The sequence below is a fragment of the Ruditapes philippinarum genome, unplaced genomic scaffold (genome assembly GCF_026571515.1).
Source record: "Ruditapes philippinarum isolate M1 unplaced genomic scaffold, ASM2657151v2 ctg6332_1_1_1_1, whole genome shotgun sequence".
In the NCBI taxonomy this organism is placed as follows: Eukaryota; Metazoa; Mollusca; class Bivalvia; order Venerida; family Veneridae; genus Ruditapes; species Ruditapes philippinarum.
This window is the reverse complement of record NW_026863953.1, coordinates 18,250-33,099: the sequence shown is the minus strand read 5'-3', so window position 1 is coordinate 33,099 and position 14,850 is coordinate 18,250. Positions and strand designations below refer to the sequence as shown.

At 31.9% G+C, this 14,850-nt stretch overlaps 1 protein-coding gene across 1 annotated transcript; it reads right to left on the bottom strand.

The window, feature by feature from the left end:
- Nucleotides 1-9,110: 9,110 nt before the first annotated feature.
- On the bottom strand, nt 9,111-13,167 carry LOC132723926 (microfibril-associated glycoprotein 4-like). The gene is made up of 5 exons (XM_060708733.1): nt 12,843-13,167; nt 11,667-11,806; nt 10,854-10,950; nt 9,830-9,988; nt 9,111-9,433 (listed from the first exon to the last, which is right to left on the bottom strand). The coding sequence occupies exons 1-5, from the start codon at nt 13,165-13,167 to the stop codon at nt 9,150-9,152; spliced, it is 1,005 nt and encodes a 334-aa protein (XP_060564716.1). The 3' UTR covers nt 9,111-9,149.
- Between the last annotated feature and the right edge of the window lie 1,683 nt (nt 13,168-14,850).

Here is a 14,850-nt window from a genome sequence, read left to right as displayed (position 1 = left end):
AAATTCTTCTTGTATTTGTGGAATCTGAAAGGAAGAAGTTGCATTTTTGTGTTTAGTGGTGAACTCGTGTATTGTTGTTTTGTCTTCATTTGAAAGGATAGAACAGTTTTCTGGAGCTTTTTTAAATACATTAGCAAAAAATCATTGAAATATTCAGCAGTGGTGTGTGCATCCTGTATAGGATTACCTGATATGTCAACAATAAAGTTAGTTTGAGATTTGGATGATTTACCTGAAATGTCTTTTAGATTTTTCCATAGCTTTTTAGGGTTGTTAGGATTATTATTTATTGAATTTGTATAAAATGACTTTTTTGCATCTGATGTAAGTGATTTTGTTTTATTTCTCCAGTATTTGAAGGAATCTTCATCATTAGACCTTTTGGCATGGTCTCTTTTCATCATAGCATGGGATATTTCAGTATTAAACCAGTCTGGTAGATTTTTATGTTTTACCCTTTTTTGTTTTATAGGAGCATGTGAGTTTAGTGAATCATTATATAGATTGAGAAAATATTCAAGTGAATCATCTATGTCATCAAAAATATCAATTACAGACCATGACTGTGCTTTTAGAGAATTGATAAAATTTTGTTCATCAAACTTTTAACATTTCTGTATCTAATCATATTATGTGTGGGTCCTGAGTCCTTTTGTGATGACAGTTTTCGTGTGAAGCAGACTGGATAATGGTCACTAAGGTTAATGTGGGGTACACATATTTCGACTATGTTACATGGCATATTTGTATAGACATGGTCAATGATGGAAGAAGTTTGATGGGTGACTCTGGTGGGTTCCTCAACCATCTGGGTCAAATTGAATGCATTTATAGTGTTCCTCCATGCAGAATTTGAATCTAAATTACTCATGTTATAATTTAAGTCACCAGTTATGATAACCTCTTTGTTTTCTGAATATAGCCGCTCTAAAATTTGTTCAAATTCCTGATTCCAGGCACAGTTTGAAGATGGAGGTCTGTAGATATATCCAAATATGAATGGCTTTTGCTTAGAACACTTTATTTCAAGCCAGATGGCTTCAAGCATATCACTATCAAGGTCATGCCTTTGAACACTATGATATTTACAATTTACATATACAACTACTCCTCCTCCATTACTTTGTCTGTCTCTTCGAAACATATTGAAATTATTTAGTTGAAATTCACTGTCTTCAAAATGACTATTTAAAAATGTTTCACATAAGCCAAGTATATCGATTTCTTTGTGGTAATGTAATAAAATTTTCATCTGATCAAATTTGGGGTAGAAATAATGGATATTGAGATGAAAAATATTTAATCCTTGTTTATTGAAGAATGCTTGTATGTTTGGATTTTCATAGATCTCAATATCAGTCAAGTTTTCTTCATTAATTGTATGAGCAGTGTCAAAGTTGATATCGTTGCTACTTTCTGGCTGTGGAGAGTTATTTTCTAGTGTGGTGGAAGTACCCAGTAATTCTGAGACCATCGACTCCTTAGTTTCTGGTAACCCCGTGGAGGTTGGCCATGAAAGTGATGCTGGTGGTCCGTTCTTTGTCTGTTGCTGGCAAATCGAAAATTTACTGGTTTTTTCAATGAAGAGTCAACCAAACCAAGAATATTTCGGATCTCAGGATCATTCCTAGAGTTCTAGAGCCTTCAGTATTTATGTGCACCTCATCATAGAAAAGACTTTGGCTAACTTTATTGTTGCAAGTGAAACCTTTATAGGTATCAATGAAGATATATCCTTTCTCTTTGCACAATGTATTGAGCTGTTTGTTTGTTTCTATAATATTGTCTTTTGATAGAAGGTCTCTCTTTTTTGGAAGTATCGAGGAAATTGCTATTTTGACACTTTTGTTTAGAGTTTTCAATGTGTCAGTCAGTTTAGTAAAATCTTCACATATGCTGGAGGGTTTATCTGCATTTGAAATATTGTTTATTCCTGCATGTACAATGATGATATCTGCTGATTCTAATGTATTTGGACGTGTTTTCTGTTCTGTAACAAGATTATTTATGTCATTAACTGTAGAACCTCGATTTGATTTGATGTTTACAGACACATTTTTTGTACTCATTTTTTGTCTATTTAGACCTTTTGTGACAGAGTCACCTATGATAAGGACTTTTCCTATACTCTTTTGTTTCTTATTATTTTCTTCATTTTCTGCTTCCAGATTGGTTTTAGGTTTTTGGTTTTGTGTTGGCATTGAATGATCAGTATCACTGAGTCTTGTATCTTGTTGACTTTCAGTTGTTTGACTGTTTTTAAGATCTTTCCTAAGCAAAGACATCTCATGTTGAAGCAGACATATGTCTGTACTTGACGCCATATTTTGTGTCCTATTTTGTACGGTATTTACTGAAGTCATGAGGTGTTCAAGTGTCCCTTTAATAGAAGTTACTTCTGTCTGGAGAATGTCATTAATTTCCTGTTGATTTTGATTTGAAGACAATTTATCACGTAGTGTCTTGTTCTCTTTCTTTAATGACTGATTGATATTTCTAAGTTTTGTCATTTCTTCTTCCAAGGTAAGAATTTTGGCATTAAGTTCATAGTTTTCAGTTATATGATTTGCCGAGAGCTTATTTCTGATATTAATGTGTGTGTTTTTTGTTGTTGTTTTTTGTTGTTGTTTTGTTTTTTCGTTTTTTTTTATAAATAAGAATAAGATTTATAAGAACAAATGATTACTGAATTTTATTGATAAATTTCATACTTTTATATAATGAAGAAAGGAGTTCGATATACATGTGCATTAAGTTTGCTGTCAGAGATAATTGAGGTGTTTATTAATTCAATACTCAAGGATCAATGTGTTGATTAGATTAAAATATCCGTGAAAAGGTGTTGATGAATAAAATAAGTATTTTTTTAGTTATTTGGTATTATATATTGCTTCATGTTAATGACTACATATACATGCGTTTTACATTACACTCTGTTTCTTTTAAATCTGAAATCACGTACGTGGTAGAACTACTTTCAATCCGTATTATCTCCATTGTGTACACCGGTCTTACTGACGATACTTTAGAGACCGGTGTGTATACAATGGTATTAACTCCGAGGTTATTAAAGATAATAGCCGAGGACGTTCCGATTGCATGAGGTGTTTTGCATGGGTTGTGGTACATTTGTACTTTAATTTTTCTTACTCAGCCTGCAACATTTTCAATTTTGTCGTTTTGGACTTTCTTTAGGAATTCATATTTTCTCTATTTTATTGATAGAAATGTAAACACACTGGTGGGTCAGACGAGGATTTCGAAGCAATTCAACAAAATAGTATTAACAAAATTTAAGCTCTTTATTTATCACCATTTTCAAGTAGCTTTTTTATCTTTGACACGAACAAACATGATTTTAGTGAATTTCCTCATACTTGACTAAAATTCAGGTAACAGTCTTTCATTATATATATAAATAATGTTTAACCATATGAACACGACATGCAAATTTATTCATGATCTTTAATTACCATTATTTTTGTTAACGCGTATGTGTGTTCTACTTTCAGTATTTATCTAGGACTTGAAAAATAGCTACTCTATCTTAAGTCCCAGGTATTAATAGAAACCATTTTTTTTTTAATTTGACATGGGAAAAAATGCATAAAATATTACTACATTAGTCCCTTTTGTTACTATTTTTTATATACTATTTGTATATTCGTTACATTTAAAATAATAATAATAATAATAATAATAATAATAATAATTACAATAATAATAAATAATAATAAAACAGACATTTTAACTTATAAAGAAAATACATTCAATAATCTAAACTCTAGCAAGCCTACTAAAGTTCATGTTGAACAATTTCTTTTGTCCGCCCATACATCTATGATATACAGTTCTGGTAAAATCCAATTAACAGTTGAAAAGTTTTTAAAAAGATTGGTCATCAGATGTCTACTAGTTCATCGTCACTTGCTGCATTTCTTGCTTGGATGCCCTTGATGCTTTTCTTGTAAGCATTTTCTCACACAAAGGAGAGTACTAAAGCTGTTTAAATACACTGCACCTTTAAAGCTTTTAGTTATAAATGGTCTGCTTCTTACACGTCTTAAATACATTCTTGTGTAACAATGATTTCACTCATTTTATGGATAGGCATAATGCACTTTAACCAAAGCAGCCAAACAAGACTTATATGTTACAAGTGTAATATGCAAAAAAATAATAATAATTTTATGTTGGACAGTACAGCCTGATCGAAATGTTTGTTACGAATCATAGTATCAACCGCCTCCGTGGTAGAGGGGTTAGAGTCGATTACTTCTAATCCAGTTACCTCTCTGGCGTGGGTTCGATCCCCGGGAGATGATTTGGTAGTTTAGCGCGGAGGATGATAGTCTAGTACTGGTGTAACTCTCCAGGAACGATGGTTAGGAAACTACCCGCCTATATGACTGAAATACTGTTGGAAAAAGGCGTAAAAATGAAACAAACAAACAAACGAATCATAGTACACAACGGAATTCCTATGTAGGAGAAACTACACATTATTTTATGAATTTACATAAGACGTACACAAAGTTATTTAAGCTGCATCATTTTTTATAGTTTTATATTATCAGTTATATGAGATTTAACATGTTATAAAGCCCGAATCAAACTGTTTCTTTGTGAATATATATAAAAACCGAACCAACAGGGCATATAACCAATCGAGTGACTTTAAAATGAATTTGAAATACTGCAAACTCCCTTTATGAGAGTTTTTTGTTCTAGTTTTATGTTCTACAGATGTTACAACATAAGTTATCTATAGGATCCCCATTATCTTTAAAAATAGGCAAACCTACCGGTATGTACACGTAATAAAATTAAGTAGTTGTAGCTACTGCTAAATTTATACCAAGGACAGACATAATTTGAAAAACTAAATAATTGTTCACAAAACTTTAGTGACATTGTAGCTAAACAATTTACACAGCAATGGTTACATTATTGTCCTGAAGTATGTGAAATTCCTTGACCAGGAATTACATTGTTGTATGAGAGTTCTTAAAGGACTATCATTCAGTCAAATCCATTCTAGAGTGATGGGTCTTTTGCATGATTATATCTCAATCAAAAATTGTTTCAAGCATGGTCTTTCAAACACTCTATTTGAAAGACCCTGTTTCAAGTGAATAAGTCAGTAGTTTTGTAGTTTTTTTTGCATGCAAAACATAATTTAAAGCAGGAATTAATTATTCAAATTGAACTGATTTGAGTCAAAGTCATGTTATACAAAATTTCAAATATATCTGCATAGGTTTTGAATATTGAACCATTATAATGATAAAGGACACGTTTGGAGTTTTAAACTAATCTGCAGTAGTTCGTCCAAAACAGAATTAACAGAACAAAATTTGAAACTATAAACAGATCAATACATAAATTAATATAAACAGATTAAAATAATTCATTTTGCCTATTTTCTAAAGTTTTTATTTCTTAATGCTTACACTGATTTACAGTTAGTTTCAAATGATTATTTCTTATCGTCGACTCAGGCCACAGATACCTATATTTAGCTCGATGCCCTGGCTCCCAAGTTCGACGAATTGTTATGGGTCGAATGGTCGAATCTTTATTTTACTCGTTACTGAATCAGGCAATAAACGATGAATTTCGAAACATATTTATTTTTAAAAATCGAAGGCATACAAAAGTGAATGGAAAATCTTGTGTAAAAAGGTATTCAAAAGAATAGCTTACGAAATTTCTATTTTTCGAAGCCACGATAATTGCCAGTTTAAAAAAAAAAATCCAGTCTACGCATGTAAATTTTGTTACGGAGCTCCATATTCATTTTGTAAAACATTTTAGGACACTTTTATTGCATAAATGTTAATCAGGAATTTTATTAAATATTTATCTTAGATGTTTCGTCCCATTTATATAATTCTGACGACATTACTATATTTACGATGTATTCATTCAGGCTTGCAAGCGCATGCGAAGTTTAACGCGTAGGTATATAGTACGATTTTATAAATGAACTGTTATTTTTTTTGTTTTCTTTAAAGGAATGTATCTATTATTTCATGAGAATGAACGATTTGGAACTTTCAAAGCATTAAAACAACTTTGCAAACAATATTTAATGATGTGTAGTCGGAATGTAACAATATTGCAGAATGAAGAACTAGTTTCTATAGCGGTTTTTATCCGGATGTGGATGTTGTTTGGTAGAGGCTAAACCTGTAACGCCTGTGGAAATTTAGCTTATAACTCTGTATACATTGCAAGCAATATAGACAATGACGTCATTTCCCCGTATGAATGAAGTTTTAAATTCATACGCTACTTACTATAAGAAAAAAATAATAAATTAAAATAGTTTTATTAGTCATCGTAATTTCTTTTCTAATTATGATCAATGTGTCATATGCAAGAAAAAGAATAAAACACCAGATATCAAGGGGGAGAATCACGCCGTTCGTTACCCAAACACACTAGATGGCGGATACAGCCGAAAAGTAGGTTTTTCCATGTTTACTCTGAAATTCGTGATGTTTTAATGTAATGGTACATATAATAACCTTCTCCACAATTTTCCTGGCACACACGATTTTATTTCATGGTGTTTGGTCCCGTACTTCATCTGAAATGCGCGTCACCAGATTCGAAGCGAGATCGTGGTAACGTACGGCTTTTTCTATAAAATTCACTGTTTCTTTAACATATATGTATATTAACTGAAACCACTGACTTTAAAAAGTTGAAATATTGTGTCAAGTAAGCAAACATGCCCATTCTGGCTAGATTTACTGCTGTAAATATTAATATCGGCGCATTTTCTGGACATGATAACGTATGGCGCACAAAATATCAGTGATAACGTACGGCGTATTTTACTACTTTGTGGATTTCCATTTGTCCAATCAGCTGATAATGAATTAGTTTTATGTATCTGGAAAAAATGTTGGTCAGGTCAGAAAAGAAATAATTAATTAAACAATGCTGCACCATCGGGTATAAATATCTTTCTAGCTGGTGGCATAATAGATATTCGTTGTTAATATACCAATTAAAACACACGTGTATACTTTGAGAATAGTTTGTATAAAATGCAGAATGGAAAGAACAGCCTCCACTTTCAGGAAACATCTGTGTAGTGTTGTCTTCACATTAAATTTCGCCAGTGTTGTGCGATAATTATGGTCGTATCCCCTTATCAGAAAGAAGAAACGCATTCTGCAGAGCAGAAATGTTAAAAAGGTACGGACGGCTTGATATATTTTCTTTTCAAAAGAAAAAGTCTAAAAACATTCCTAACAATTTTCTGATAAGGAAATCTTAATATTTGAACTGTCAAACATAAACAAAACGAAAAGTGATTGCGACTAGCTTACACCCGGGTGACATGAGTTGAACCTGTGTTTATTCAATCTGGTCGCAAATTGAAAGAAAAATACATAACAGAGAATAATGAATAACTGTAGGTTCTATATTGAATTTATTGAATGAGTAAGAAAATAATGTTATGCGAAAAACATCCAATTGAATTTTAAGTAAAATTTTAAGAAAATTTTCTGTTTATTTTGAACGGGGCGGTTAATATTTGAAAACGCATCATTTAGCGTGACGTTTTGCCACTATGACGTCAGATATATTTACGCGACATAGCCTTACAGATTTTTTTATTATAGTAGACAGTAGACATTTTATTTTATTCCAGTAGGCTTTAAAGACGATGAGGACATAAACACATGCACAATAATGAACAGTGTACAACATAAACATATAAACATATAATAATATCAAAAATCATGAACAAGTTTGGAGAAGATCAATTTTGATTGATAAAGTAAATACCAGTCGAAATTTTCTTAAGTAGTTGCATAATGAACATTTTCGTAACAAAATTGATCTTTAAACCACTAAATTATAGGTCTCTTGTATACATATTCACTTACATACACACATATACATGTACATGCATACAAAAAACAGATCACTCATGCTCTTAGATGACGTCATTACTAGTATCTTTATGAAAGAAAGGTTTTAAAAATTATAACGCTACTCTTAAACTAGTGTTTACTAAGTATATGTTAGTGTTCATCCGTGTTGTTCTACAGAAATTAGAAACTTCGACGGGAGCGATAGCGACCGGAGAATATTTCTTATTTCTGTAGAACAGCTACGGATGAATACTAATAACATACTTAGTGTCAAGCTTTATTTGGCTTCATTAATATTTACTTTATTTCGTCACTATGCCTGTCAATTTTCACGAACGCAGTTCTATAAAGCACTACGAAAAATAGAAGACTGCTATGAACGGACTTTGATACATCATCGACTCTTCTATGAAAATTTACACAAAGAATTTTTAAGAAATATAGCGTTTTCATTGGATGACAAATAAAGCTGTACACTAATATTATTTATTTCAGTTTCTTTATTTGGTTCTACACATCCTCTTATGCCTGGCAAACATAACAAACAAATTTTTCTATTATATAGAAAATCAATAAATCAGAAAAAAATGTGCCGTACGTTATCATTGATGTTTTGTGCGCCATACGTTATCATTTCCAGAAAATGCCCCGATATTAATATTTTCAGCGGTTATTCTAGCCAGAATGGGCATGAATGCTTAGATGACGACATATTACATTTTTTTAAAGTCAGTGGTTTCAGTTAATATACATATATGTAAACGAAACAGTGAATTTTAGAGAAAAAGCCGTACGTTACCACGATCAAACCGGTGGAAAATTCTCTCGCTTCGAATCTGGTGACGCGCATTTCAGATGAAGTACGGGACCAAACATCATGAAACAAAATCGTGTGTGCCAGGAAAATTGTGGAGAAGGTTATTATATGTACCTTTACATTAGAACATCACGAATTTCAGAGTAAACATGGAAAAACCTACTTTTTGACTGCATCCGCCATCTTGTTTGTTTGGGTAACGAACGGCGTGATTCTCCCCCGTGAGATGTCACAGACACGAATATCTATCTTTAGGATGACCAGCGAAAAGGAAATAGGATGACCAGCGAAAAGGAAATGTTCAATTAATGCGATGTTGTTACTTGTCAATTATTTGTACATTTCACAAAATCAATTTTAAATAAATCAAAATTGTTTCCATATACTAGTACGTCTGAGTTTCATGATGAACATTTCATTATCTCGATCACAATTTATGTCCTTCTCAGCATCATTGAAGATCTCCTTAATTTCACTTCACCTCCACCATCAAACCCTCCATGCTGGTGATCGCATTGCCCAGGTTCTGCCCCAGCAACTTTACAAATTGAACCTGGTGGGACATATAATCCATTTAAATTAACGATTGTACATGAGCGATGCCACCAGCCTGCATGTCGATCAACAGCGCAATTACGTGAGCCTACAGTATCTAGGTCACGGTCAAAAGTTGTAAAAGGAACTGAATTACTGTAAGCTAACCCTGCTGCAACGTTGACTGAAAAAGTTAAATGAGATTTTCACTGCATGAGCCCATATTAAGCCTGTTAAAATATAACGGAAATTTTTATTAGTCATAAAGTTGGACATAGAAAGATACGCTAAGTTAACCAAAACATCAAAACTGATTGCTCCATCTACAAGCTTTGTTTACATGTGTTTCTACTCGTTGTTTGTTTAAATATTCTTAATGCTGGGAGGTAAATGTATATGTAATATTACCAAATAGGTAAGGAAGAAATTGATTTATTTCAGAACTTTGTGTTGCTTAAGCAAAGTTTAATTCAAGAACTAATATTTATCTATCAATTAAAACTAATGTATCATATATTTGTTTGTTACATTTTATCTTTCATACTGTAACTATCAACACTCGTATAATTACGTTCTGTACCTGATGCGTCACGTAACCCAATGTTGAGTGTATACTTTATACCATTTGTTAACTTGAATTCCTGAAAGATCTCATAGCCTGTCGCGTTGTTGTAATTTGTCATGTCAATGCGAAGTTCTGAATGACTTTGGTCAGCTAGTTCTTGTATGTACTTCAGGCCTATGGTAAGTAAACCAGTGGAACATAAATTACTATAAATACAACCTCTGCAGAACTATCATGAAAATATCGACAGTTCCGAAGTGTCAAGATGAAATTTAAAACTAAAACGAAGGAAAAAAAAAAACTTTAAAGAAACAAAACACTTATATTTTGGCACACACAAAAACCTTTACAGCCTATATACATTATATATGAAAACTTATTCATTTGATACATGGCGATCTTATTATATAAATAAATGGATTTTTTTATCAATGATAACAAATGATGTCTGTATGATAGCCTACTCGATACTACAGTTAGTTGTGAAATGTCAAATGCAAAGATAGAATGAAATAAGAAACATGCTTATGTTATAATCTATATTGAAATATGAGCCGTATTCTTTTGCATTGTCATGAAATCTGGAAGTTTTGTTTTCTATTTTATCTTCTTTTATATCAATATCTTCTACAAACATATCATAATAAAGACATAAAACCAAGAAAGTGTCTCGCTGCAACATTTTTTACATGTACCGTAAATGTCAATATTACCAAATCGTCAAAACTAATTAAAAATAAAACTTAAACATTAGCAAACAAGGATATCTTGACACGCAAGATGATTTCCAGAATACTTTGAAAATTAGAAGCCTCTATACGTATTTTAGTAGGTGAATTCTTTACAATACAAAACTGCTAGCCAATGATATAGTAACATACGAACACAATCAAACAATAAATGTATTACACTTATTCATATTATAAATGTACAAGTTAAAAACAAAACATTGTTTGTTTATAATAAAATACATCGTTTACTTTAGCAAATAATTTCACTTATCTAAACTGTATAAACTAAAGTGGACCATAAATCAAACCTAGCCACAGTTCTCCTCCTGCGTTTCCAAACCCATTTTCATATTCTGTGAAGTTTCGATAAAACTCAATAGACCCGTCCAAGCGCCTATGAAATATCTACAAAGAGTTCAACGACATCAGCACAATATTGTTGAAATAGATAAATGCATTTTAAGTGGATTCAAACTAACGTGGTATAAGTCACATTACAACTTCCAGTTTTATCTCATACCCAATGAGACGGAAACGGGGTGTTGCATAGAACTATTGAAGTTCTTAGTAATCATGCTTGATGGACTTTTCAGATTTGACGTATTTACAACACGCGGCTTGTCTTACATCGGGGGAGTGCAAGCACCAATGTAGACGGTAGATAATCCTGTCTGATATGCAAGAATGGCAGGTGATATATTTTGTCTTAACTATCATGTATATATTTCAAAACTGTCAGATAGGACTAAATTAAAACAATCAGTCTTAAAATAATATGAAGACTCTTTATGATATTTTTAGTGTTGCGCTATTCGTAATATATGTCCTGTGTGTTTTAACTTCCTGTGAAAAAATAAGAATTTTGAAGTCTATAGCTATGTACATCTTTAAACAAATATATTGATTTATTTATACATTGTATATATGTATTCCAGTTAGCATGATTTTCGATTCAATTATTTACAAGATGTTAAAGTTCGAAAAGATTAGGAATTTCAACATAAAACACTTTATAAACTAAACAAATTTATAGACCTGGGCAAAACAGAAAACAAAATAAAATTACTATATACACCAATATTTGCTGAACAAAGTTTACATTAATTCATCACTTTACATACCGTCCAGCCGCCACCGTCAGTTTCCATGTCACAATTCACAATCAGTGTCTTGTTAGAACTCCATAGTTTTATCTCATAAAAACCACTTTCTGCTTCCGGGAATTCATCAAGAATTTCTTTACAGTCGCTCACTAAGCTCACTAAGCAATAATGATATAAAAATAAATAAATATAATCTAACTTCTAATGAATTAATCGAGTTATCAATAATAAATTAAGAAACGGACATTGAATTAGTGACACATCTCTGGCGTTCATTCGGCTGCGAAGCAGCCTAGTCTTTGATGATTTTTAAAAGATCACATGATTTAATGCAGAATGACAAGATTAATTTTGCGAGTATTTTAAACATCATTGCAAAGTAAATAAAAACATTCACATGCACACGCTAAACATTTTGGTTCCTATTTTCTTTTTTCAATTTATTGCAAAACATTGGTTATTTATATTTTGTCCATTCGACGAATAATATTTGTTTGATTTCATATATATAACATCTATAACAATATTAGTTAACTTATTAAAGAAATAAGTATACCATAATTTGCCGATGAATTTATGGGCCTAGAATATTTAAGGTAATTTAGTATTTGAACGGAAGTAAAAATACTACTACATGTATCACATTTCGCTACTTTTATGACAAAACATCACAATTTTCTTCAGGTAAAATTTGTCTTATTCCTTTCAATTTAACCAGTTCCTTCGCAGCCATTTTACGCTTGCGTAAAACCTCATTTGTATTCGTTTTCAGATTTATAAATTTTGCTTTGTGACGATTTTCATTTTGATGTTGTATTGTTTTTCAACCAATGTTTGTTAATCTCTGAGTGTGTCCAATTAAATCATAACTACATGCAAACCTTCTAGTTATGGCAGCTGAGTGTTTTGTTTCGGTTTTTTTTTAAATTCTGTTTGCATATCTTCTTGAAATCGGAACAACACTTGTACATTAAAAAAAGTTTACAATATGATGATCTTTAATATAGAACAAAAACCAAATTATAAATGTTGGGCTAATTCAATTAAACAATTACTTACTGAACTGGCAATTAAAATTTAGCAATAGACAGTTAAGGTACAATAATTTTATTTTTTTCTTTTTAGTAAAATTTAAATTGACAAACGAAGCTATACAAAATCAGAAGATAAACAATTCAATCAAACTTCACCTACCTAAATGTTTCTGTGGTTCGATGGCATGCTTTATTGTTGGTGCCGTCTCAACATACCAAATCCTAAACTCCTGGCATCCAATACATTCATGACTGTCCGGCTTAAAAGAGCTAACGAGACAGCTGTGTTTCATGGAACAAATCTTGCTGCATTCCAACGGATCATGAACGGTACCTGAGAAAAGAATCTCGCTTGACTTGCAGAATAGTGGTAAACTTTGACGTATAAAGTCGTATTTCTTCCAGTGAACTATAGTCGACGATATTACTTGAAGTACAAACAAGAAAGTCGAGATTAATATCACAATCTTTGATTTAGATTTCATCTTATCCAGTTATTTTGTGGAAAATATAAAACTGTTATAACAATAGAATCATAGTGTGTCTAGACACATATGTTCAGCGACATTTCAGCAACTGAACTAATGAAGAGTAAATTATCTCTTTTATGGTTTAATTAATTTCAAAGACAAAAATTGTAAATAATATATTAAATGATGTCTTTGGGAGTTTTATTTCAAAGACAAATGTTGTATAATTTATAAATCAATTAACGGTCTTTCGTTTTAAGTGTGTACATTGATTTAATGTGGTGGAAACTTTTTCACGCCTGGTTAACGATAGAGTCATCTCTTTCGGAGGTATACGGTAAATCGAGCTATCGCTATTTCCGAGCTAGTGCATGTCGCTGTCGCTAATATAGTGATTATGTAATCTATACTTTGTATTTCAATGCTGTTCTTTGAATATGCTTCTTTTAACTTTATTGTATGTTGATACTCCGTTTATTGCTCCTTTGGTTTTCGCGCCAAAGTCTTATTATATTACATTGCTCCTTATAACTTTCCCGCCATTGAATTCCCGCCACATACATATTCACGAGCTTTTCATGATATCAGTGTATAAATAGAGACCGCATGGTCACAGAAGTTTAGTGTGTGTTAAAAAGGATTGTACGAAGGAAAGGGATTTTGTTGAGATATGATGGAAATATATTTAATTATAAAAAGTTGTTAGAGAGAAAATGAAAGCTTGTGGATTGTAAAAGTAACATTTGAGCCGCGTCACGACAAAACCAACATAGTGCGTTTGCGACCAGCATGAATCCAGACCAGCCTGCGCATCCGCGCAGTCTGATCAGGATTCATGTTGTTCGTTATCAGTTTCCCTACTTGTAATAGGGTTGGTAAGCGAACAGCATGGATCCTGATCAGACTGCGCGGATGCGCAGGCTGGTCTGGATCCATGCTGGTCGCAAACCCACTATGTTGGTTTTATCATGACGCGGCTTATTTAAAAAGTGTTTAATATTGTATATTAAAAGTAGAAACGAAAAAGTGTTTCTCTTACTTTAATTGTGTTTACGACAGGCGCTATTTTAAATCATGTGTCAACAAAGGTAAAGGTTTATATAACATGCTTTTCGGAGGTTTATAGAAATATTTCAGTGAAATATAAAGCTGATAATTTCACTGATTTAAACAGTGAAATTATCAATTTAATAATTTCACTGTTTTGAGCCCCTTACGTTGTTTAAGTGAAATACCAGCGTGCACAGTACTGGAAACCAACTTAATGACGTGACGTCATAAATGACTTTCAATATAAGTATTAATATTATACATGTATTGGAATTTCTCCCTTTTGCTTAACAAGTTCTATAATATTGTAAAAAATAAATTCTAAAAATGAAAATAACATGTTTAGGTTTTGTAGGTTCTGTACAAAAACCTTAACATGAATTTTTAACTTAAGTTCTTAATGTTACGTGCCAAAAGTGATTAAGTATGTATAAATTAAAATGATATTGAATGAGCCAGGTTCAATACTTCATTTATTATTGAACTTACATGAATAGAGATAATACAGTATACTGTTTACCACATATACAAAATAAAAGTTGTTTACAATGAAAAACATTTTTAGTCACCTTCAGTGTGACGATAACAATTTGAACGCCGTAAATGTTAATGTAATATTATGCTTATTACGTCATGATATACATGACT